The sequence below is a fragment of the Mus caroli genome, unplaced genomic scaffold (assembly GCF_978045245.1).
Source record: "Mus caroli unplaced genomic scaffold, Mus_caroli_1 scaffold_8, whole genome shotgun sequence".
NCBI classification, from domain to species: domain Eukaryota; kingdom Metazoa; phylum Chordata; class Mammalia; order Rodentia; family Muridae; genus Mus; species Mus caroli.
The window spans coordinates 39,090,000-39,116,906 of NW_028227263.1; the positions used below are offsets into that span (position 1 = coordinate 39,090,000).

At 43.2% G+C, this 26,907-nt stretch overlaps 1 protein-coding gene and 1 pseudogene across 3 annotated transcripts in view; both read right to left on the bottom strand.

The window, feature by feature from the left end:
• Positions 1-21,572, bottom strand: part of Syt9 (synaptotagmin 9) — a 170,485-nt gene extending 148,913 nt beyond the window's left edge. For all 3 annotated transcript variants that reach the window (XM_021167917.2, XM_085841429.1, XM_085841428.1), the window contains exon 1: positions 21,390-21,572. In XM_021167917.2, coding sequence (XP_021023576.1) covers positions 21,390-21,534 — 145 coding nt within the window. In that variant the 5' untranslated portion in view covers positions 21,535-21,572. The remainder of the gene's footprint in view (positions 1-21,389) is intronic.
• Positions 21,573-25,433: 3,861 nt separating this feature from the next.
• The window catches only part of LOC110298032 (elongation factor 1-alpha 1 pseudogene), a 56,572-nt pseudogene continuing 55,098 nt past the window's right edge, over positions 25,434-26,907 (bottom strand).

Here is a 26,907-nt window from a genome sequence, read left to right on the forward strand (position 1 = left end):
TGCATGGGTTCCTGACTTGTTTGTCAATACAAAAGCAGGCCATAGTCTAACTTCTCAGTCTAACTCTGACATCCTTAGACTTACTCAGATCCTCCAATGGGCTGATTTCTTCCTTCCTTCCTTCTCTTCTCTTCCCTTCCTTTCCTCTCCTCTCCTTTTCTTTTCTTTCCTTTTCTTTTCTTTCTTCCACAGCACTCCTTCCATGTTTGAGTTAGGGGTCTCCTATCACACCACACTTTGTTTTACTGTTCAGTTTACCCATATTGTCCAGGACAGACACTGTGTCCTAGTCACAGCAGCTCCAGCACCACGGACAGTGCCAAGGGAGCTTCCAGTTGCATGCAATGACTAATTGCATGACATTGCATTTAGGAAAAACAGTAGATATTGACAGTGGTGGCGCACATCTATGATCCCAATACCCACACAGGAGGACCACCACAAGTTCTAGGCCAGCCTGAGGTATATAGCAAGACCTTGTCTTAAGAAAGAAACAGAAAAGCAACAAAAAAATAGCCAACAGGTTTAGAGAAGAGAATAAAGCAAGAATAGGAGAGGAAAAGGAAGATGGATGATGGGGAAGAGTCTTAAAAGGTGGGTGGAAGACAAGAAAGAATAATGAAGTCAAAGGCAGTAAGAACAAAAGGTGTGCTGGGAATGGTTGTGTGAACCTCTGGAAATCGAGAGGAATAACAACAGAACATTAGCTGACGTCTAGGTGCCACACCCTGTCCCAAACTTACAATCTTCTTTGTACCTCACAGTTCTCCCCTGTGTGCTACTATCATCTTACCGAAAAGAATGTTGAGGCACTGTGATGTTGGGTAACAATTCTGACACCGTGAAGCAGTATTCGAACCCAGGTTATACTCACTGCCTAGCACATATGCTCTTTATTGGAGGTGTTTATCTAATGAGCATTTACACATTGAACAAAGGTAAAACACATTGAACAAGGGTAAAATGTTCCACATTCAATATCATATGTGAACATGTGACTTTCCTTTCACATGTTCACACTTTCACATGTTCATATGTTCCCTTTCACACTTTCAGCCCTTGCTCCACCCCACCCCCACCCCCACCCCCGCCTCAACCTAGATTTCTACTTGACTGCTCCTCTGAGAAAATGCAGAATTACCTGAAATTAATAGGAGCCAGAATCATGAGACAGGAGGTGAAACAGGACAGCCCACTCCTCCCCAGCTCCTCCAGGTTACTCTGTAGAATTTGGGTGTAAGCTGGGGACTGACCACATGTCTGTACTGTGTGTTACTCTCATTACCCTGCACTACAGATCCAGAGGGAGATGAGAGCAGAACTATGTGTAGCACAGAACAGTAACCCACACTATACCACCCAACTCTGACCCTTCTCATCTTAGCAATACTGCCAAGATGTTAACTTCTGGGAGGGCAGGGAGGGCAGTACAGATGACCCTCAAGCAAAGCACCTCCCAGGTCCAAAGAGAAATCCTTCTTCCATTGACATTACAGATGGGTCTGCAGCTACAATATTTGTTGCACTATTTTACCCTGGGGAAAAAGAAAATGTGTTCCCTAGTCTTTTCCAAACTTCTGCAACAATAAAACAGCTTTGTCATAATGGTTAGCACTTGCAGATGTAAAAAGGCAAGCTTCTCCTCCAGCTGAACAAAAGCTCACACAGTGGCTATTATACCTCAGGCTCCTGCATTTACGTAAGTCTTCCCTCGCCAAACAGACGCAAAGTAGTTAGAAGCAGAGCCCTTTGAAACCTTCCTCAACCTCCCCACTTTGTACTAGGCTTTTATTATGAGGCTTTGCAAATTCCATCTATGATAATCATCATATCTGACGGCACTGCACACACATGTGTATGCGTATGTGCTTCTTGTGCATGTAAGCATCAAAGTCAGTATCCCTTGATGAAGGCAGATTTTTCACAAGAAATTAATTTTAACTGATTCAATTCGCCATCTAACAGTGGTTACCAAGGATACCAAATAGCCAGAATCACTTGGCTCCAACTTGCTTGTTAAATCAGAAGATGTTAACAAAAAAACTGTGAAGAATTATTATTGTCTAAATAATCTGGCTAGAAATAGTGCCCCCTCCCAGAGTTCCCAAGTCCTGAACTCTGCTAAAAACATCCCCATCTATAATAATTACCAAGATTTTGCAAACATTTTTCTACCATTTGAAGTTGAGTGATTAATATGCAAGAAAAAGACCACTAATGGTTTCACTTTCATTCATTCCTGATAAAGCACTGGACTGAGAATGGCCACTGATTTGATCTCCTTATCTATCTCAAAGCAGACAATTCTCACCATGGCAGTTAATTGAGCATTCGGGTAATCTCGCTGAGTCTGCTCTAAATCAAACAGCCCGTATCTGTGTGTTTAATAATATGGGCAAGCATTTAACAGACGAGCCTAGAACATGCTTTTGAGGGCAGACAATTAAAATAAAAACACTCAAAACAACCCCCAAAAGCACACAAAAGACCAGGAACTGTCTGTCTACTCAGTGTCATTGTAAAGAGGTATCAAATGTCAGTTATTTTCTTTCTAAAAGACACAGCCATGCTTCTTATTAGTAAAATCCTGCCATTCACTGCTAGTAGCATGTGCTATTGGGTGGTATGCCTGCACTTTGTTCATACTATCTTCTCTAAAAATGGTTAATTGTTACAGCTGTCAGAATCTGCCAACTTTCTGTTTTACAGTTGTTACTTCTGGGGCCAGAAGGTTTTACATACCTTAAATATGACAGAAACGGGTAGGTGCTACCCAATGTGTTTCCCCAGTTTTCCAAAATAGCAGACATGATTTGTATCTTGACATGGCATCTCTCAAGCCACAAGACTTCATTTCTCCATTTCCCATAACTAGGCAGGGCCACATGACTGACTCTGACCCATGGGGTGAAAGCAGGAAGCGGAGTGGGCCATGCAAAGAGATTTTTCCATCTTTCCAAAAAAGTAGGCTAGGGCCTAGAGAGATGGCCCAGCAGTTAAGAGCACTTGCTGCTCTTGTAGGAGACCCTGCTTCCATTCCTAGCATCCACATGGTGATTCACAACAATCCTTAACACTAGACCTCCACTCAGGGATCCTGCATCAGTGATCGTGTAACAGCTTTACCACAGTGCATGGTGCTAAGGCTCACCAAGTACCTCTGTTATTGTTATAATTGTTGCTATCAGCACCATCCTTATCACGTTCAGAGACAGGCTTGGCTTCAGAAGTTATTTTCAGAAATAACACTGGATTTTTATCACATGCTTTCTTGGCACCACCTGGAATGACAATGTTTGTTTCTCCAAAAAATTTAGCTAGCATGAATGAGATAGCTTTTCACACCCACTGCAATGACTGTACTAAAAAAGATAGGTAATGACAAATGTTGACAAGGCTTTGGTGAAATGAGAATCCTTGTACACTACTGATGGGAATAGAACATACTGCAGTCATCTTGGAGAACAGTTTGGCAGTTCATCAAGATGTGAAATGTAGATTTACAATATGACCCAGAAATCCTATTTCTAGGTATACTGCTAAGAGAAATGAAGACATACATCTATATAAAAACCTTGTACCTAGGGAAGTGGGAGAAGACTCAGTCATTGCTTGCCATGAAAGCATGATGAGTTGACTAGAGGTCCCTATACCCATGGAAAAAAGCAGGCATAATAGCACACACCGTAGCAATACAAAGGAAGTGGAAAAGGGGGTGTAGTAATTTGAATGAGAATGGCCTTCAACGATTCACGTTTCATTCATGTTTGAATACTTGGTCCCCAGCTGGTGGAACTGTTTGGAAAGGAATGAGAGGTAATGGTCTTGTTGGAGCAAGTCAGTCACAGGGAATGGGATTTTAGGTTTCAAAATCCCACACCATTTCCGGTTAGCTCTCTAGTCTTATGCTAGTGGCTCAGATATAAGTTCTGAGCCCCTGCTCCAGCACTATGCCAGCCTGCCTGCTGCCGTGCTCTCTGCCCTGATGGTCATGGATTCACTCTCTGAAACTGTAATGCCCTATTAAATTCTTTCATATATAGATTTCCTGAGTCATGGAGTTTTGTCATGGCAATAGAAAAGTATCCAAGACAAGGAGGATCCTTGGGGCTTGCTGGCTAGCTAGTCTAGTTGAATCATAAGCTATGGGATCAGTGAGAGACCTTGTTTCAAAAAGCAGGGTGGAAAAGAATAGGAGAAGACATCTGATATTTTCTTCTAGCCTGCACCTGTACCTGTGGGCACATATCCCAGTGCATTTTTACACATATATGCATGCATAAAATATACATACAGACACACATTGTTTTTTAAAACTTGCAAAAGAATAAATTAATGAGTACAAGCCTCTTGCATGTAAATGTTCTAAACAGCATTGCCAATAATACCACCAAAAAATGGGAAAATACCAAAGACTGGTAAACAGATAAGTAAAATACAATACAGCCATAAAGTAGAATACTACCAGCAAGAAAAAGAATTAATGATATAGAGAACATGGTTGGACCACAAAATTACACACATACAACCCTACCCAAGCTCTTATGTAATAAGACATCATTTATCTATAACATCCAGAAGTAAATTTAGAGATAAAAAGTTGCTTCGTGACTCCTAAGGTGGGAATTAGCAGAGCACGTCTATAAGGAGTCTTTCTGGGGTCATGGGAACTTTCTAGAACTGATGTATGGTGATGTCTGAACAACTGTAGACTTACAGGGAAAAACCTAACTTGTGTACTTGAAACAGATGAAGTGCATGATGTGGGAAATATGCCCTAATGAATATTTTTTGTTTAAGACAGGGTTTTACTACGAAGCCCAAGGCTAGCTTTGAACTCATCTATCATAATCCTCTTGCCTCTGCCTTCAAACTACTGGGATTATAGGTGTGCGGCAGCATGCTCAACTGGATATATGCATTTACACCTTTGAAGTTCATGTATCCTTTGTATGATCTGGCCATGTATTTACCAGTTTCCAAAGTGTTTCCTAAATATTATTTATCTCTTGGTAGATAGAAACTTCCAAACATATGTCAGACTTTTAACTGTTAACTCTACCCTCTAATTTGTCTATTTGACATATTAATGCAGTAGCTTTCCAATTCTGATTTTCTTGGGTTATAAAGTCTTAGTAACCTCTGCCATACACATTTCATTGTTGCTCCACTAATTAAAAGTTTATGGCTGGTAAGTCTTCATTGTTTATCATATTACTTATGAATAATAAATAGGTTTTATGTAATGACATGTTTTGCATAGTTTGTTAGAGCAATCATAATTCAATTAGCATGAAGCTTTGTCAAAAGAACAAATAAAGATAACATAAAATCCATGGGTAAATATTTTTCACTTATTAACTTAATATAGTTAATGAAACTCTCCTCTGAACACTGAGCGTGGCACTAATTCTCTTCAACAACTCCCATGCATTAGTTATTATGAAGGCCGCTGCTACCCACTCCTGTCCTGGAGCCTCTTTGGATCTAACCTGCTGACAGTTCACCATCTAATCCCCAAAACCCTAAAACATCACTGTCTATGTGCAATGATACACCCAACTTAACCTCCCAGTTCTCATAGACTAAAGCACTGAGCAAACAGCTATGTTGGGTTACTGAAACACAAAACTATAATAATTAAAAGATTAAAAAAATATAGTGGAAGAGAATTGTGACTTTAATCTCCATCACTTTGCTGAGTGAGTCTTCTTAAACTGAACCTGTAGGGATTAGATTAGAAGAAGAGAAGGCTCCAATAATCCACATACAAATGGCTTCAAGCAGTATGGGTTAGAACCAATGGGTGGTTTTTTTTTACCAGGAACATAGAAAGAAACACTTTGGAGAGTTTTCTGGTTCTCTTTGTAGACTCTCTCCGAAAAAGGTTTATAATATGATAAATTTTTGCTACCTCAAAATTAAAGCAATATGCAAAAAGGACTTTTAAAGCCCTAGAATAAAACTGATCTATAAATTCTGGTGTTACAATAATGGGAGATCCAAAGCCATAGTACAGGAAAAAAGAGACTGAAGAAAGGCTAGCAGCCTGTTTTCTTCACTCCCTTGGAAATAATCTGTGGAGCCGTAGAGCAACTTCAGCTATGTTAACATCTGACATGCATAGTTTTGAAAAAATATGTTTAGCTTGAGATTCTCTGAATCATTTTATTTCCTGGATAAAATATTAAGTAGTTCTCATGTGGCTTCCTCAATCCAGTCAAATCCATTCCCTGTCCCAGAAATCTTTCTGGCAAGTAAAAACATATTCCAAGATGATTGATAGCAGACAAGACTCAAGCAGCCAGTCTCCTCACTCTGTGGCATAGAGGTCTTGCAGCCATGTCTACTGTACAGTTATCCTAAGCAATGAACAGATGGTAATCATGTTACAGGCTTAGTAACAAAGAAGACCAAGGCTCTCCTCATTGCCAGGATATTACAGCTACATCCTAAAGCTAAAATTTCAACAAGAATTTACATAAAATCTGTACGTAAGAATGGGGCTGTACTTCATAATCTAAGGTTTAAAAAAAACTAGTGGGCCTTTTTAAAATCATTGTTACATAATAAATGCATTGGGCTGTCTATATTTCCTGTCCCAGTATTTTATAAAAGTTTCCTATAGACAGTTATCTGTCTACTGCCTCACAAGGGCCCCTCAACACTTCTGCCTGATAAAAACTAACTTGCTGATGTTTTCTCTAACCCCATCTCTCCAGCTTTATCTCTCCCACTGCATGACTGGCCACACCACTCCTCCACACTGCCCATCCTTGCCCCAGTGTTCTACCATTCTGTAGGCTTGCCTCCCCAGTTCCTGGCTCACTTCACTTGCTGGTTTGCTGCCGTGCTCCCTAAAACCACTTTGAGCACAATTCCTGGTTAATTCCTTATCTGTGTACTCATAACACTTCCAAAACCTTAGAGACGTGGTTCTCGGCTTTCCTAACGCTGCAACCCCTTAATACACTTCCTCAATGTGTGGTGATCCCCAACCATAAAGTTGGGTTTTTTTTGTTTTCTTCTTTCTTTTTTTGTTTGGTTGGGTTGTTTGTTTGTTTGTTTGTTTGTTTGTTTGTTTTGAGACAGGGTTTCTCTGTAGAGCCCTGGCTGTCCTGGAACTCACTTTGTAGACCAGGCTGGCCTCGAACTCAGAAATCAGCCTGCCTCTGCCTCCTAAGTGCTGGGATTAAAAGCATGCACCACCACTGCCCGACAAAGTTGTTTCCATTGTTACCTCATGACTGTACTTTCGCTGGTCTTATGAATCGCATGCAAATATAGGGTAGCAGGATACTGGATATGAGACCCCTGAAAAAACGGTGCTTTGAGGGCACACCCCCCCCCCAAGGGTTTCAACCTACAGGTTGAGAACCACTACTCTAGACTCAGTTCTTTGAGCTTTTCTCTTTCAATAATTTGCCTTCCAACCTATCTTAGAAACTTACATGGCAAAAATGCCCTGGATCCTGGTCTCATCAACACAGCAGTGCTTTTACCATCCTGATGAATAAAACTTCTTCCTCTCCCCTTCTTTAATGCATTTCCAGTAGCCATCCCCAGCAGAGCCCATGACTGTTTAATCTTCCTCTTCTTTAATGCCCCTCTTGTATGTATGTATGTATGTATGTATGTGCATATGTATGTATTATGTAGTGTCTCCCAGAGACTTACTATACAGCTGAGGAGAACTTTGAATTGTTCCTCCTGCTTCCACCTTCCAGACACTGAAATTACAAGCTTTGTGCCCTATGCCTTGTATTATACAGTGCTGGGGATCATGCAAGGTCTCACGCGCACAAGGCAAGGGGTCTACTGACTCAGCTACGTTCCCAGCCCATTCTTAATCCTCTTATAAGTGCACTTTTCTCTCCTTGTTCTAATGAATTTTCAGATACTCTAATCACTGCATGCTATGCCCTCTTACGCATACTGACAATTCCTATTTAAACACAAATATCAGGGCAGCAAGATGGCTTAGAACAGAGCTTGCTGCCAAGCCTGACGACCTAAGTTTGAACCCCAGGACCCATATGGTAGAGGGAGAGGACCAATTCCCAAGTTGTCCTCTGACCCCACATAAACATTGTGGCACATGTGTAAATGTCCACACATACACCCACACAAAATAAAAATGTAAGAAGCATGAACACAAATCTCTTCCTGGTCTACACAAACATGGCTGGATGTGGTAGGAGATTTCTACTTCACCAGTGCCATGCTCACTGACTTGAGGCAGGCCTCGGTATGAGCCAGCAGTCACTGTATCCATCTACTCGCCCAGTCTCCTAGGTAATCAGTATCACACTGCTGTTTTCAAACCTCCAGCACTCCTGACCCTCAGTCCCTCTCAGAAGTGTTGCCTCCTCGTTCAGCAAGAAGGGAAGAATAATCACAAGACAAATGATTATGGAATGTCTTCTCCACATCTCCCCACTGTGCCCACGGAGTCTGCCTTGGCTCCCTGAGGAAGAGTGAACGGCTGAGAAGCTTCTCTCCTCCCCAGCATGCCACTCCTCTCCAGCGTACAAATGATTCTGTTTCCTTTAAAAGTCATCTTTGCAATCTTTCCTTCTTTCCTGTTATAAAATTTGCTTTTTAAAAATTTTTCTCCTCTTCTTTTCAAGAGACTACTTAAACACTCCCCAGCTCTGTCTTTCTTCCAAACTACTTAGTTCAAAGTTACCAATGAGCCTCTACATCATTTAGTATGATGGTCAGCCCTGGTCTCTGCCTTGATTGGCCTACTAGCTGTATTTCCTGCAGAAGATTATTCCCATGACCCAAGAAATCTTTCTTCACATTTAGCCATGTACTCCTATTTCTTGCCCCACCCCCTAAACTTGCTAGTCCTTCTCAGTGCCCTTGTTGGTGGACCCTCGTCTCTAATAAGTTGTGTGAGGTCTACCTTCATTTGCCCTTGATCAGTACTGTGGTCTGCATGTCCATCCACATCCAGCCCCCAATTTCACATGTTGAAACCTAGTCACCAAGTGACAGCATTAAGATACGAGGACTTTTAGGAGACGATTAGAATGTAAGGATAGGGCTGGAGTGTAGTTCAGTGGAAGAGTGCTTCCCCAGTATGCATGAGGCCATGCATGAGTTAATCCCCAGTACTGTTGATTATCAAAATAAAGGCAGAGCACACACAGGAATGGGATTAGAACCACTTTTAAAGAGACCCATGAAAAACCGGACATGGTAACACTTGCCTATAATTTCAGAACTAGGAAGCAGGGCAGGAGGATTAAGAGTCAACGTCATCCTTGGCTACACAGCACAGGCCACATAGGATTTTGTTATCTATCAACCAATCAATCAAGGCCTGAGAGGACATATGGCCCATCTACCATGTGAGTACACAGAGAGGAACTGTCTGTGATACTGACTCATAAGGCCTTAAAGTTGACTCTAGGACTGGCCTCTAGAACTATAAAACTAAAAATGAAAATAAAAAAAGAAACATTTGGTGTTTAGCCGCTTCTCTCCCCCATCTAGAGTAGTTTGGTTGTGAAAGGATGAAGAGACTAGTAGAGTACACACACCTAATCACTTGACTTTAAATTTTACCCATGTGTCCTGGATACCTAAGTACGTATTTTGCTGTTGAGACCTCTTCCCTAAATGTAAGAACACCAACCCAGCAGCCCTCCATCCTTTGTCTGGCATTAAGAACTGTTATTCACTAGCCTAGATTATTCCTATCACTATTAGGAATCTATCCAATCACTATCACTCTCCTACCACATTCAGCCATGTTTGTGTAGACAAGAGATTTGTGTTCATGTTTCTTACATTTTTATTTTGTGTGGGTGTATGTGTGGACATTTACACATGTGCCACAATGTTCATGTGAGGTCAGAGGACGAGTGCTATTAGCTCTCCACGCCTAAAACATATAAATCTCTCTCAAGCCTCTCACCAGCAGCTATTTCTCCATTTATCTATTCTTTGTTCAGAAAGGGTCTCATGTATCCCATGCCAGCCTTGAAGTTGCTATATAGCTGAGAATGACCTCGAACTTCAGCTCCTTCTGCCTCACATTCTTTACAAATGGTTCCCAGACCCTACAATCTGGCCTCCTCGCCTACTTCACTATAACCCCACTGACCCCTGGCAGACACTTGGACATGCCAGGCATGCTCCTGCATCGGAGCCTTTGTGCCTACCAATCCCCTTCCTGGACGCTCTTCTCCTTGATGCATTCATCTCACTCCTAGATCTCCTTCTGATCCTGATTCATAAGCAACTTACACTCTTTCCATTTTTTATTTTTCCTCATAGTACATAGAAATACCTAACATACCCTGTAATTAATTTATATACAATACTTACCTGCCCATCATGCATGTTCCATGAGGGAAGGATGTATGTTTTGTGTTTGTACACTATTACTGTATATGCAACTACACAGATTGATGTACGATACTCTGAAAATCTAGCCATTGTATGTGGTCATAAGGATATATGACATGCTGGCCAATAGGGGACTACATATATGGTACCATATTATTATAATGAAGCAAAAAAAAAAAAAAACCCTTCTCTCTTGACTACATAAAAAGGCCATGATGAGAGACTGGCCTATACCATCCGACTTGCATGAATCTGTGTTTGCAAAACAATGAAACTGCCTAACACTGCACTTCTCAAACCATTTCCTCATCACTGACATGTGACTGCACATACAACAGAGCCTGGCTCATAGTCGATGCTCAATAAATGTGATGCAGAAATGAATGACATCCTTAATAACCTGGGCACTCAATTTTTATCCTGATTCCAGAATGATCTAACTAAATGGTGAATCTGAGCTAGGCATGGTTGTGCATACCTGTGATCCCTGTATTCAGGTGGATAAGGCAAGAAGGTTGAAATGAGTTTAAAGCCAGGCCTGCTTTGGCTACAGTGCAAGATCTTATACCCCACCCCCTCACACCCACCCCCCAAAAATGTTCTCATGTCATTCTTCAGATAAAAGCCCTTCAGTGGTTCTGACTGCGTGATGAGGCAAACGGAAATGTGTTCCGAAGGTAGGCATGTCCTGTAAGTATCAAAAGCAAAGCGTGTGTGTGTGTATGAGGTTGGGGGTGCAGATATGAACAGGAGATAGCCTGTGACCTGTAGGCATTCAACTCAATTACTTTTTAAAAAGTGCCTATTACTTAGTAGCTCCCAATGTAGAGGAGGAAACATTATCTCCACAGCATGGCTTTGTGGATCCTGGGCAGGCCTCCCATGCTTACATCCTGGTCTGTGGTGCATGTCCAGACCAGGTGACTATAGTGCAACCAAATGTGCAGCCATTCCATTGTTGAATAACCAGGAAAGGTAGCAAGATGTCACCGTTGGCATCATCAGAAATTATATCTGGGACCCAGATGTTTGAACCAGATGTCTAAGTTTGCTAAAGGCAGCTTTTACAACTATATGAGGTAATTATATTTGAGTTTCGGAGTGACATGACTGGGGATCTAAAATGGGAATCATTGAACAAAAGATTTCCTATCTGTCAGGACCTTTCTTACCTTGGACAGGAAGGAACCTGTCAACTGGAGCATGTCTCCCAGGAGGACACAGAAGACTTGAGAAGCTGCACTATAGAATTCCCCCTGCTGAAAACTTCCTGCCTTACTCTGCTGAGATGGATCCTTTGGGCTCACAGCAGGACAGAGTACTTTCAGGTTTCCTGTCAGTACCAAAGCCCACCTAACCTCAGCCTCCCTGGAATCTGGCAATGGTTCCCCAAGGACTTCTGAGATGGACCAGTGCTTACTACAACAGTCTCTCAGACTTCCGAGCATGACCTGCGCTTGCTTACTATCACAAAGAATACATTCTCTCCTGTTTTATGGGCTTTGAAATTTCCTAGAATGCTCACCCCACCCACAAACAAACTTCCCTAGGAAGCCTTTAAAGACCCACTCAAGCCAGCTAATTGCATCTCTTTTCCTGCACTGTATCAAGTGCATGGCTCCGATCATGCCTTTATTTTATTAATTGCAGTTATTATTTTATCTCAGTTCCATAGGGGCAATAAGCTTGTCTAATGTGTCTTCCAATTACTCGTGCCTAACCTGGTACGTGGCACTTAGGAGGCACTCAACGAGTGTTTCTGAACTTAATTTTCATTAGGAGAGTGATCATATCAGTGTGGCCAACATAAAGGCCACATGACATAAGTGAAATGGGGGGGGAGTCACAGATGAATTTTATAATTCTTCATATTCATATAAATAAAAGCAATACTTAGCATGGGAAGAGAGTGTTACAATGGCAGCAAGAGGACAGGGGACATAAGGTCGTTCTCAGTAATATACTATGTTCAAGACCAGCTTGCCCCCTGTCCCCCCAATAAAACAAAGTAGGACGTGAGGCTGGGGAGATGGCTCAGTAAATGGCTCAGTAGATGAAGTCCTTGCCATGTACGCAGGCTGATGTGTATTTGAATCCCTATATAAAGCCATCCGTGGGAGTATGTGTCTGCAAAATATAATGTAGTAAACAAGAGACCCCATCTCAAATGAGGTAGAAGGCAAGAACAGACGCCAAGGTTATATCCTCTGACTTTCACACATGTGCCTGCACTCACATGCATTCACATGAACACATACACATTATACATGCATGTGTATGTACATGCACACAAAGATAAAACACAGGATGCACAGTACAGTGGATTTAATCAATTTGAATTAATTAAGTCACTATACAGTGCTCCCCCAATAAGCTATTTTGATTGAACTTTTATATTTTAATAAATGTAAATTTATAAGAAAAGCATCAAGATTACAAAACAAAACAACTAAAACCCAACAACACACAAATGCACTTTGGCAAGAATAAACAGAAAATTCATCGGAGAGGAACTACTTAATGAGGCCTAACATAGTCAAAACACTCAATTCTACCAATGACAAACTACAAATTAAAATCACCAGGTAGCTACTTCAATCCTGTTGAATCAGCAGCCTCCTGCTCATGTTGTCTCTCCCACTGAGAGTAAATTTACTGCTGATATGTAACAGGACTAAATGACATAGGTCCACTAGAAATCAATTTAAGCTCATTATTATTTCAAAAGAAAGAAAAGCAGGGAAAGTATAGATGGGAATTATTATCATACTAGAAAAAAAAACACAGAAGCACCACTCACTGGGCATGGTGACATAGACCCATAATCATAGCATTATCAGAAGGGAGGTAGGAGGATTGCCATGAGTTAATGGGTAGCCTGGGCTACAGAGTGAGTCTGAGGCTAGCCTAAGTTACAAAGTGAGACTATGTCTCAAAAGACAAAGAATAACAACAACAACTACTACAAAAAGTAACAGAAATGAAGAAAGGAAAAAAGACAAAAAAATTAAAAGATAAAATATTCTAAAACAATGATAAAGTAAAAAAGTTATATTCATTCTTTGGAAGATATGTAGCAATCACAACAACAATAATTATTATAACTGGACAATAATCATAGAAATAATGGCTAACATTACTCAGTATTTATTATAAGTATTTAATATGAATTATGATATACTGAGTTTCCTTGCCAACCTAATTAAATGAAAATATAGGATGCCCAGTTCAAATTGAATTTCAGAAAACAATAGCTAACTACTTTGTCTAGGCATGATCCATGCAGCATTACATGCTGTTTATCTCAATTTTAAACTGAACTGACGTCCAGTACTTTACCTGGATCCTGTAATAGTAATCCAGATACTAGCAATCCATTTTAGGTGAAGTGAAAGGCTTACAGTTTTGAAAAGTAAGAAAATGCTACAAAAGAGTAGACTAGAAACGCTGCCTGCAAGTGATTTCAAATAGAGGGAGAAAGTGACTATGAACCACCACTGAAAGGAAAACAGGCAGGAAACCACGACCTGTATACATCAACCAGATACCTGAGTGTTTATTCTGAGCAGAGAACTGTCTCAATAGGCTACTCCCATTTTATCAAATAATAATAGAGAGTGAAATCTTTTGCCCAAGGTCACTAAACTAACTAGTAAGTGTAGGGTTAGACTCTGGCTCTAATGCTCATGTCCAGTCCACTTTATCATACAGCTTTCCTTGGGTGGAGTCCCTTTGTTTGTTTTCTTTTCTTTTTCAATTTGGCTTGGCATTTAAGAATGCTTACTCCTCTTGCAAAAGACCCAGCACCTACATGGTGATTCACATCTGCCTGTACCTCCAGTTCCAGGGCATTCAATACTGTTCTGGCATCCAAGGATTCCTGCTTGCTGTGCTGCACATAAACTTATGTAGCACACACATATACACAGAAATAATAAATAGAAAAATGTTTCCTGCCAGTGTTGCTATACACTCTTCATGTAAAGTAAAGTCACGGTGACACATTCTTTACCATCAGCACTTTGGAAGCTAAGGCAGGAGGATCAATTTAGACTTGAGGCCAGCGTCAGCCATCAGGTACACGCAAGGCCGGACAGCCTGTATTAGAGATCAAGACCCTGTCTTAAAACACAAACTAATAAAACCGGTCCTAGTGGCAAATGCCTTTAATCCCACCACTCAGGAGGCAGAACCAGTGAGTTTGAGGCCAGAAGGGTCTACAAATTGAGTTTCAGGACAGCTAGGACTACATGGTAAGACCCTGTCTCAAAAATCACTTAGTGCCCATGTGGCACACATGTGCAAGTGCACGCGCGCACGTGTACACACACAGACACACACACACAAACACACACACACCTTTGTCTAGAGATACAGTTCAGTTCCTTAGTTTGCCAACAGTGTGTCTACAAGGCACAAGGTCCTGATTCCTTCTCTATGCACAACGAAGTCATGTGATAAAAATCTATGCACTAGCATACAGGAAAGTTTCAAATACACCTTCAAAGCCTGCTTCTCTGAGTTTGCTTTCGACCATGACATACATAAAAAAAAAAAAAAAATGGAAGTATGACAGTGCTTGCTTGTAATCCCATCACGCAGGAGGATAAGGAACTCAAGGTCAGTCTCCGCTACACACTGAGCTCAAGTCCTGACCTTCATTGAGATCACCATTCCCCCTAAAAAGAAAAAATAAAATTAAAAAAAAAAAAAAGAAAAGTTATGATACACAGTGAGAACTCCCAGGAAGATCAATTCCCACTGGGAAAACATCTGCATAATTCAAGTTGTGACTTCTTTCAGAATACAGAAACACAGACTCCACACAGTGAGATTGCACTCCTGACTTAGTCCCCTTTTATGCACCTGAAGAAGAGATGGGTGTATTTTTTCCTACCCAGCCACATGGCAAGCACACCTGCTCACACACAGGGGTGCCAGCCCGCTTCCCTTCCAGTGGGGTCACCCGTGCACTACCCCCCGGGTGTTCCTCCATCCACAACTTCATCTTTCCTTGAGACTCTGGCCCACATCAAAGTCTGTGCCTTTGATTGTTTATTCCAAGAGAGGCAGCTGGCTAGGAGCCTGCCTGTGGGGCCTGCACCAGGTTCTGCTTCTGTTTCTCTCTCTAGATAGTTACCTCGTGACTAAACCACTCACTGGTCCATGTAGAGGGATCCCACAGAGATAAAAACACACTTGTTTAAATAAAATATTTATGCAGAAACCCTAAAATGTCACTGAAGTAAATGCAAATTAGACCCTCACACACTGAACATTCATATGCCACTCACTTCTTGGAAGACTACTTCCCCATTGCAATTAACATTCATTTAAAAAATTAATCCCACTGCATAATCACACCAATGACTATTCCTAAAAAATCCAGTGTTTTAAGAATGATTCTTTTTACTGTCTTGGAAAGTCTGACTTAAGTGTTGTATTTAATCACAACGATTATGAAGATTTCCCCTTAAAAACTATATTTAATTCTTATTCTCCACACACACCTCCTGATAAGAGAGTTCACTGTCACTCTGTATGAGGTTTTAGCAGTGAAGTCCGACACTCTGGTTTTTTAATAAAATATTATTCTGGCAAGGTTTTTCTCAATGTACTTTTTGTTTGTTTGTTTGTTTGTCCGTTTCTCTGATCCTGAGACAAGGTCTCATAAAGCCCAGACTGGCCTCAAATTCACTATGAAGCTAAGGCTGGCCTTAAACTCCTGATCTGGTGTCTATCTACTAAGAGTTGGGATTATAAATACATGATGTATGTCACCACATTTAGCTTTTAATGTGTTTTTTTTTTCCAACCTTAAAAGTGGATGGACACAATCAAGTCTTCTGATACTTATTAAAAGTCCTCAAGGTGGTGCACGCCTTTAATCCCAGAACCTGGGAGGCAGAGGCAGGTGGATTTCTGAGTTCCAGGCCAGCCTGGTCTACAAAGTGAGTTCCAGGACAGCCAGGGCTATACAGAGAAACCCTGTCTCGAAAAAAACAAAAAAAGAAGAATAAGGAAAGAGAGAGAAAGAGAAAAAAGTCCTCAAAATTAAAACTTGGCAAAATATTGTCAAAAGTAAGTTAAGAATCAACTCATATGGGTAGTAACTATACAAAGGCAGCAGTCAAATTCCTCTGGGTTTTTAAGTCACTTTTCAAATATTTTTAGAGTAAGGGAACATGAGCTGAGCTGAGTTCAGTGGATTCTGCCGTGGTCTATGGTTATAACACGTTTTCCTCTATCTGACTGTAAATCAGCCTCAACCAGGAACTGTAAGGCATATACCAATCCCAGGTACCGCCACCCCTGAGACTTTGGTTTAACTGGTCTAGGTCACAGCCCAGTCATTGCTAGGTTTCTGTTATTCTTCTTTCTGCTGGAATTCTTAAGGATTTCTCTGACCCTGAGACAGGGTCTCATACAGCCCAGATTGGCCTCAATATGCAGCCAAACCTGACCACCGTGGAAGTGGAGCTTGCTTTCCATGACATAGTGAAGTTAGCTGCAAGGGCGAGCCACTGACAATGTGACACTAAAGCTCTGTCTCACAACTCAGCTGCTAAACATTTTCTAGGCCTTTTTTTTTTTTTTTTTTTTTAGAAAATGTGCAGAAAAACTTCCAGAACATAAGAGTGGACCATGAATGGAAACTAAGGCTGGGTAAAGAATTCATAATCAAAATACTAAGGTGACTAACTATGCACAATGTAAGCTATACTTGGAGGATTTAGCCCACTGTACATGTTCAGAATAGAGAAACCGGGTTAAAAGGATGGGTATTTTGAAGTATTGTCTCCATTGACGATGACTTTTGAGTTCTGAGTGGAGTCAGCTCTTTGGGTCAAAGGCCTCCACATCCATAGATTAAACAACTGTAGATTAAAACCGCTTGGGGGAAATTGTGTCTGTACTGACCATAGCCAGCCCTTTTCCCTTCCATTAGTCTGTAAATAATACGGTAACAACTTAACATGTCATTTACATTATTAGGTATGAAAACCAACAGATTATTCACAGTGCATGGGGGAATAGGGTACACTCAAGCATTAAATCATTTTGTATGGTAGGCTTGACCATCCTCAGACTGTTCCACTGTGGGACTCCTAAACCAATGTCATTCAGATACTGAGGGACACCTGCAACTGTGCCATGACTAACTAACATGCTACTTTGACTTAAGCCCACCTCTTTGTATAAGCTGATGACTTAAGCCCGCCTCTTTGTGTAAGCTGAAAGTGGTGTGGCTGTGGGCTAGCCTCAGTTTCTGCATTTCATTTTCCATATATATATATATATATATATATATATATATATATATATATGCCAATCATTTTAACCATGCTTCTTGAACATGAATGTGCCAGTGCCTCACCTGAAGATCCTACAAAAGTAAAGGTGCAGACTGGGTAAGCATGGAGCAGGCCTGAAATCTTGCACATCTATCTAACACTTGGATCCAGATGCTGCTGGGGCAGGACAAGTGCTTTGAGCATAAGACTCAAGAGAACCAAGGGAACTAAGTGAACCAACTTACATGACCATGATGAATCCATGCAACCCCATCAGCCTCCCACAGGGCAGAGACCAGAAGAATAATAGGACACATCTGAAACTAGGAAGTGCATCCCAACATCCATCCTTTTCTAGATGTAGAAACAATGCAATGGACTTCTGGTCCTTCCCTCCCAACAACAGCCAAAGATGCAGACTGGAAAAAAGGAAGGATACATTCAAGATCAGTGAAAGCTGGGAATGAGGCTCAGCAGTGGAACAAGAGGCCACAGGTTCAGTCCCTACTGTGACAAGAAAAGACAAACAAGGAGACATCTCAGTTCTCTAGAAGGGAAAACCCTCAAATTCACAAATGCATGGCACAAGTCAGCCCCTTGACAGTAAAGTCTCTAGTTACAAACTGAGCACTAGACCAATGGGTAATGTTAAGCAACACTCAGATGCAGGATGGCTTGGCTAACTAAAGCGACATGGTCCGCTCAGTTATATACAAAAAGCTAGACACAAAAGAGAACCTTCCCGATTCCCTCCCTATGCCAAGCCTCTTCCTGAAACCTGCTGCTTAGCAAATGGAGTTGCTCAGGTCGGAAGGCCAAGAACCATCCTCAGCTCTTTTCGTCCCCCTGATGCCTCCTGTCAACAAATATTAGCGATGGAACATTCAAGGTGGTCCCTAATCATTATAGCTCGGCTCCTCCATTAGGGCCATGCTGAACTTTGCACCCCTTCCTAGTTTCTGAAACAAACCATTAACTTCACTCTTGCTTTTCTACATACAATATCTTCTCACACAGCAGTCTGGATGAGACTTCTCCAAAACGTCTAACGGTCGGATATAATTCAGAGTAAAAAGCAAAGTCCTTTTAGTAGTTTACAAACCCTACATGATCTGCCCTATCTAACCCTTGACCAGATTTCTTACCACACTCCACCTCCAGCCACACCTGAAGTCAGTGTTTCTTAAGTCACAGCAACAATGCTTCTGCCTCCGAGCCTTCCACATGCTCTTCCTGGTGCCTCAAGTCCACTGGCTTGTGAGCCTGTCTTACCCCATCTCTGAAAAGGGGGAAAATCATCCCAGATGCAGTGCCACTCTGCTGGGAATTGCTTGTTTTCTCCCTTTATAACTCAAATCTTTAATGGCGCTTGAGAAAACAGCCACCATGGGGGAGCCATGGATAAGCATCAGGCAGAGAAGGCTGCAATGTGGCATTCGTGGGTTCTTTCACAGAAAAGGAAGTCACCCATTTACAGAGAGGACTCTCTGGGGACCCATCAGGGCAGCTGTAGATAGCTGTTCTGGGTCAAACTACCCAACAGCAGGGGTGCCGTTCACCTAGCATGTGCAGTGCAGCCTCTTCAGCCACTCATCTTTAGGGCTCAGAGATTAAGAGCACTCTTGGTTTGCACGAACAGCTTCAGAGGAAAGGACATGCACTCACGTGATGTATGTAAGAATTACTGTGAGCAAGGTGAGGAAGGGAGAGGAATGGGGAGGTCTGGACTGAGCAGATGTGCCCTGAAAGAGAGGGTGGTGTGTTAAATGCCATCTTTGGCTGTAAATTCCTCCCACTTTCTTAATTTCAGGGCCTTTCTCCTGTCTCAAGCTCAGGGTACTTCCTGACACAATGGAAAGAGCCAGAGGGGCAGGAGCTACCTCAAAGCCATGTGTCCTAGTTTAAGCAGAACACAGCTTTCAGGAAGTCAGGGAACAGCAAGACAGTCATTGAAAGCAATTTCCCAGTCCAGGAACCAGAGTTCCTCTTATAAGGAGTATGCTTGGGACTCTTCCTTCAGGCCCACCCAGTGTGGAAACTGGGAGGGTCTAGGCACATGGGAAGCAGTCACTTCATTAAATGGAAGAGAGAGAGAACTGACCAAAAAGATGTGGCTTATTAAAGCCCAATTCAGAGACAGGCTGCATCCCTCTTCTCTTGTAAAGCCAAAGATGACAACTTGTCTGAGATAACAAGGAAAATCTGCCTCACAGGGGCAGGAACACAAAGAGAGGTGTCAGTGCTAACATGAGCTTTGGGAAACGTGTGTTAATAATGAGCTTGGTCCTGATATGTAAGCACAGAGCACCCCACACTCGGAGCATCTTTCTGGGATTCCTGTGGGGAGGTGAGGCACTTCCATTCATATCTGTGGTCTGTGGGGCACACGCTCATCCATCAAAGAGCCACCGAGAGGCTGGACAACCAAGCCCCCTGGGAAATCACTGCAATCTGTATTTCTCCACTTAATTCTCCCCTTTGGAGTAAAAGATTAGAGATCATTTGAGAAATTTATTAATGTAACCACGGGCATGAAAAAAATAGATCCTTTGAATACAGAAAAATGTGACAAACTTTTAACACCTGCCTTTGCCACACACACTGAGCATTGTCCTATTAAAGGTAGGCTGTTTAAATGGGCTCGTTCCTAGTTAAAAGTCAAGTCATTCTTTATCCTTTGTAAATGTATTTTTATAGAATGAACTGGCCTGAAATGAGAAATGCTCACATTTACTTGTTTGCACAGCAATTGCTCATTGCCAATGTCTGCACACAGGAACATCAAGGCAAAGGCCATTCTTTCATCCCTCTTTTAACAGTCTAACCATGATTTGCCTTTTAACATTTAAAACACTTAGACTGGAAAAATATTCGAGATTATGAGTCCTCCAGCCTAGAAGATGCTCAGGAAATATCCAAAAGGAATGAATGCATCTTTCCAGTGCCCAGTGATGAGTAAGAAGACAGTAGGACTTGCAAACTGCTCAATAAAACACCTTCCTCTGACCTTAATTGGTCAGATGCCAAAGTAAGTGAACTTTACAAAGTTAGGAGCCTCACAACTTTCACTAGGACAACTGCCAGCTGCAGCAAGCCCACCGCTCTAGTGTGCCAGGCTATCACAGCGAGACAAACTGGGAGCCAAGGCCTCATTGCCTAAACACCTTGAGACATGAAAGGAGAGTTCAGGCCCAGCTGCTCTAGTCGTGTGACTCTGGGGCCCGGCCCCACACAAGATCTTGTCTGGTCCTTTCCACAGTAGAGCCTGGGGAAAAACTGGGCACTCAGGTTGAGCAGCTTCGGGTGGAAATCAGCCCGGCTGTGCCAAACTCCCAACTTCACAGAGTTTCCTTGGCTCTCAGATCCCACTCCCAGCTCCGAGGCCTCCGTGGCCTCGCCTGGCTCCCGGGCGCTCGCGAGTGAAGTGGCGGGGGCGCAGCCCCGAGCTCAGGAGCCGCCCCCAGGAGCCGAGCGCAGGTGGCGGGCGTGGTTCCTCCAAGCCTGCCCCAGCCCACCCTGGCTCGGCCTCCGCGCGGCAGCCTCCGCCCGAGTTCGCCGGGTTCCAGCATCAGGCCGTGGTGCGCTGCTTGTGGAGACCTACTTGGGCTCAATGGTCACCCACTGCCCTCCTCCAGTCTGCGTCGCTCTCCTGCCTCAGGCCCTGGCTAGGTCCCCAAGTCCCCATTTCAGGGCCCTCGAGTCGCGCCCGCCAGCGGCGGCGGCCGCGCTTACCTGGGTCGCGGAGCCGGGGTCTGGCACGGTCCCGCAGGTGGTAGATGAAATCTTGGCAGCTGTCGTGCTCCAGGGCCCCTCGGGCACAGAGCTCGGCCAGCAGCTGCAGCGCCTGGTGACAGAGCGCGTCCCTGGCCCCGGGCATCGCCCCCCCGCATCCTCGGACCGCGCCGGGCAGGCGGGCGCGGGAGAAAGCCCTCCGCCTGCCAGCTCAGAGCTGCCGCCGCCGCTGCCACCGGCCGGTCCGCGCTCCCCACCCGAGCCGCAGCGCCAGCCGGGTCGGCCTCCCACCGGTTGCATGCAGCTCTCCGAGAGCCGCTCGCTCGGGCTTTCTCCGTCTCCCGCGCGGCCCCTCGTCCCTCCCTCGGCGCGGAGGGGAGGCGGCGCCGCACAGCCCAGCGCGCCTCTCCGCGCTCCGCCCGCTACTCGCGGCCGCCGGGGGCGGGGCCGGGTCAGGGGTGCGCGCCGCGGGCGGGGGTTTGCCGCGGCCGCCGCAGAGCAGGCGCGCCAGGTAGGGACCCGGGACGGGGGCGCTCGCCCACTGCAGGAGAAGCGCCTGATCCCGCTCAGGACCCTGCGCTGTGAGCGGCCGCGCCCAGGATCAGGAAGTACGAGCTGGTGCGCGTGCTAGACGCTCTTGGCACCCCATTTCTCCGCCCAGATGCAAACCTAGCATCCTTCTGGGCTCTGGAGCTACGCGTGGGTCCAAAGCATGTTCTCGGTTGTATGGAGCGAAGGCTGGAGGGTAGACTACACCTGCCGAGATCTCAGTACCTTCTTTAAACTTGGAAAGCGCGGTCTGAGCAGAAACCGCGGGCCCAGGGGTGTCACGCGCCCAAATGCGGGGTTTGGAGCCAAGATTTTCCAACAAAGAATGGATGCACAGCGTGACGGTGATTTGGAGAAGGTGGAGGCTCGGATAAGAAATGAAGACAGACGTATGACCCTCGGGAAAGACGCTGAGGCTCACCTGGAGCTTTGCAGGTTCTGATTGGTTTTCTAAGAAGCTGATTGGAAATGCGAAGGTTGCCAGCATTTCCCTGGCACAGGAGACAGAGGATCCAGAATTTGTGGATGTTTGGAAAGACCTCAGTCACCTCTCATCTACCCATCTCTTCATTTTTTAGGCACTCAGCCCAGAAATAACCACAAATTATTTAGCTTGTTTGTGTGCCCAAGGCACTGTGCCACAGCCTTTTGTATAGTTTCATTTAATTCTCTAGATAGAGAGCCTTAAACGTGTGTGTGTGTGTGTGTGTGTGTGTGTGTGTGTGATCTCCACGCTGCCACTAAAACAACAGACTCAAGAGAGGTGGTACTTGCCTAAGTTCGTAAGAGACTTCTCCCCCACCCTCTCTCTCCCTGCCTCTCATCCACCCGCTCCTCTTTTTCTTTCTCCCTGATTCTCTTACATATTTATGTAATCCTAATGTCAAACTTCATTCTAGAACAATTAACTAGGACTCTTACCCATAAGGATGTGCTGTCTAAGAATCATATTGCTCAACAGACAAAATTTGAAGTTGTGTGGTGAGCAGTGCTGGGCTTGATGGAGTTTATATTAGAGTAATAGAGAATGGGCAGCTGTAGTTGTAAAGGTAAATCCAGATAGCTGTGGAAAGGCTCGTATTTTGGTTTACTGTTTTTAGTTTGTTTGTTTTTTTCCCACTTCCTAAACTTTTTCGTTTAAAACTAAGGCCCAGGGCTGGGGTGCAGGTTAGTTGGTAGAGTTGCTTATCTACCATACTCAAGGCTCTGGATTTCATCTAGAAACAAATAAACCCAGTATAGTGGCATAAACCTGCAATCCGAGCACTCGGAGGTTCAAAGTCATCCTTGACTACATTCTGAAGTAGTCTGGGCAACACATGCCTCAAACAAACAAACAAGCAAACAAACAAAAACACTTAAGACAAACACAGCACACTGTGAAGATGGAAACCAGCTGAGAAGGAGCCAGTCCAGGAAACTGAGCAGGTGCTCTTCAAAAGGGAGGGGGTGGAGGGGGGCCACCAATGGCCATGACACAGAGAGAAGGATGGTGTATGAAGAGGGGAAGTGCTTGTTCAAACCAGTAGCAGTGTAACTCTTATGAGATGATGTCAGAAAGCTGAAAGCTGTGAATTCTGTTAGTAATAACTCGAAGAGATTAAAATCTGGTGACAGCCTAGACCAGACTAGAGGCAAAGGCTGATTTCAGAAACAGTCAAATTTGAAAGGCATTTTAAATATTAGGAAGACTGTAATGGATAGAATCTGAAAGAAAGAAAAGTATCAACATTTGAAGAGGGGCGCTGGGTTTGGTAGCCCAAATTTGTAATCTCAGTCCTCAGAAAAGTAGAGGCAGGAGAATTCATTCAAGTTCAAAGCCAGGCAGGTCTTCATAGCAAGTTTCAAGCTAGCCAGAGATACACGGTAAGACTCAAAATACAAAACATGCAAAACAATTTGCACCCTAAAACAAAACAGAAAAACAAACCACAACATAAAAAAACTCTCTGAAATCTCCCCAGATTCAAAAGCATACCTGGGACATATGTGGGTCTCTAATGGCCCATAGATGCTAGCCTAGAGCTGCATGACAGGGGTCTGTCGGTCATTAATGGGAAAGAGAAAGTGAGTTGCCACATGGAAGGTTACTCCCAGAAGAGGTGGATAGGAGATAACTCCAGCCTTTAAAGATGACTCAACAAGAGGATGAAAAGTAGCAATTAAAGAGTTAGAAGGAAATGTACAGAAGTCCAAGGAGGACTTTGGTAGAAGTGATTGACAACCGTCAGGTTTAGAGTTTAAAGGTAGAGGGGAATCTCAGGTGTTTCCTTAGAGCTAAGCATCCTGCTGCATGCCTGTAATCACTGCCCATAGGAAGTAAAGGCCAGAGGATCAGAAGTTTGAGGCCAGCTTGGGCTACTATCTAGAAACAAAAAATGTTTTTGCATTGAACTTGTTTTAATGAGTCTCAGAATTTTTTGACAGGTTTTCATTCAAGTTGTTTACCTTTAATCAAGTTGTAACAAACTGTTCTGTACTTGAACTTAACACCCACGCAGCAGGAGTACTGTGCCATGCCTAGTACTAGAAACCTAGCTAACTAGTCAGTGCTAGTGAAGTCATGCTTAGTAGAGGAGACTCCACAGTTACTAAGGTACTAAACCAACATGATCCCTGAAAACAATCTATAAACATTTATCCTTATACCCACAGATAAGTATAGTCTTCACCCCTCACCAAGGAAACTTCTGTTCGCAACAGACAGAAACAAATCCAGACAACCAGAAGCCAGCACAATATAGAGTTGTGGAGTCCAATCCTCACTGACACACCTACAAAACATTCCTCCACCTAACCTCAGGGAACATTACAGAAGAAGTGTGGAAATATTGTAAGAGCCAGAGAATCAGGGAGTTTGCTGTGCGATTATGTCTCCTAGCAACATTAGAAGCTATGGTCATAAAATCTCATCAATATGACCTCTCAAATGTGTGTTGAACAAGAATAACACCAATAGATAGGCCAAACTGGATGGGGAAACGCCCACTAGGCCTCACCACTACACAAAGAACAAAAGGCAACTGAGTGAGGCTAGGAGCAGGAGAGGTAACCCTCACCTGAGGAGAACACGTTATATTTAGGAGTGTGCATGTGTGTGTGTGTGTGTGTGTGTGTGTGTGTGTGTGTGTGTGTGTGTGTTCGCACATGGAATATACATATATAAATTCTCTAACAATTAGTGAAACAAAGAGGCCATGAATTTGAAGAACAGTTGGGCAGGTATATGAAAGGAAGGGCTTGGAGGGAGAAAAGGGAAGGGAGAAATGCTGTAATTAAATTATAATCTCAAAAACAAAAAATACTGTCTTACAAACTAATAACTTAAACTGAACACACAGGCAAATGGTCCACAAAACATTTTCCTTTCCCTCTGAAGGTTTTTGCAGTGCATTGTGATCAGTAACAAGCCTTCTGCTATTACTTAAATGACTGTTTAGGCAAACAGTTCTGAGACCATCCCTACACCATTGATAAAGATTGGAACAGCCAATGTTAGGGATGATATTCATTCAGTCTTCTGAATTTTCTAGGCATTTTGGTTACCTTGCCAGCTCTAGTAGATTTCTGGTCTACAGCTTTGATGCTACCCACAGAAACTGCTTCATGGCACAAATGGCAAAAGGACCCAGGGGGAATAGTTGGAGAAGCTCCTGACACCTATGGACTTGCCTGAGATAATATCAATAATGGCTGCATAGACCAGATTACGAGAATATAGGACCACTTTCCAGCTTCTTACTAGAATAAAGATCAATCTTTTCTGTAAGCTTAGAACACTTGCATGCTATGTGAGCTATATGACAATTCAATACAGGGACAAAGCCAGTGCTAATTTGGTCAATCACCTGAGCAATGAAGCCGCCTGCTTTCATTGGCGAGTCATTCTTGCTGCTACCAGCAACACTGTCACATCTAACATCTTTGACAAAGGACATTTTCTTTAAATTGAAGTACACATTGTCCCTAGCAAGATCGTCATTCAAAGCCTCCTGGTGCATTTCAACAGACTTTATTTCAGTTGTGTGACACTGACTGGAACAAAGGTCACCTCCATGCCAGGTTTGAAAACATCAGTCTCCATTCAGCCCACAGTGAGAGTAACAATACCACCAGTTGTATAGACATCCTGGATGGGCAGTTGCAGACTTATCAATTGTTGAGTTGGTGGCAGGATACAACTCAAAGCTCCCAGCAATGTGGCTTTACCCATCTTTATAGGTGACCTTCCTTGAATCAAGACATACGGCTGCTTAGACCCAGATTGTTGTCACCATTCCAACTAGAAACTGGCACAAATGCTACTAGGTCAAGGGTATGGCCAATTTTCTTAATGTAGGTTCTGCTGACTTCTGGCTGTATGGTGGCTCCATGGAATCCACGTCGTTGGCACCAACAATGAGCTATTTCACACAGTATATGAGCCAAAAGGGCATGCTCACAGGTTTGTCCATTCTTGGAAATACCAGCATCAAATTCAACAACAATCTGTAATTATGTTTTTAATCAAGTCACTGTGTCCCAGGGAATCAATGATTGTCACTTAATATTTAATGGTCTCAAAATTCCACAAGGAGATGACAATAGTGACACCAAGCTCAAGCTCAGATTTCAGTTTGTCCGAGGCCTGGACATGGCCTTTCCCCACCTTAGTGCCCTCTTTTTCAGACTTTCCAGTGGTTCCTATGTTAGGTTCACTACATTTGTAGTTCAGATTGTGAAAAGTGATAGACTTGCCTGAATCTATGTGTGCCATGACAACATTGATATCCTTTCTTTTCCCATTTTGCTTTCAAGATAGCAGTGGTTTACACATCACTCACTTTCTGATGGCAAACCCTTCACAAAACAAAACAATTTTAGAATAAAATAAAAACAAGTGTCCTTAGGATCAAACATACACTAAGGTATTGAAGGAATAGAATAGTTGCAAGACAACCAGCATCTTGTAAGTTAAAATGTGTGTACC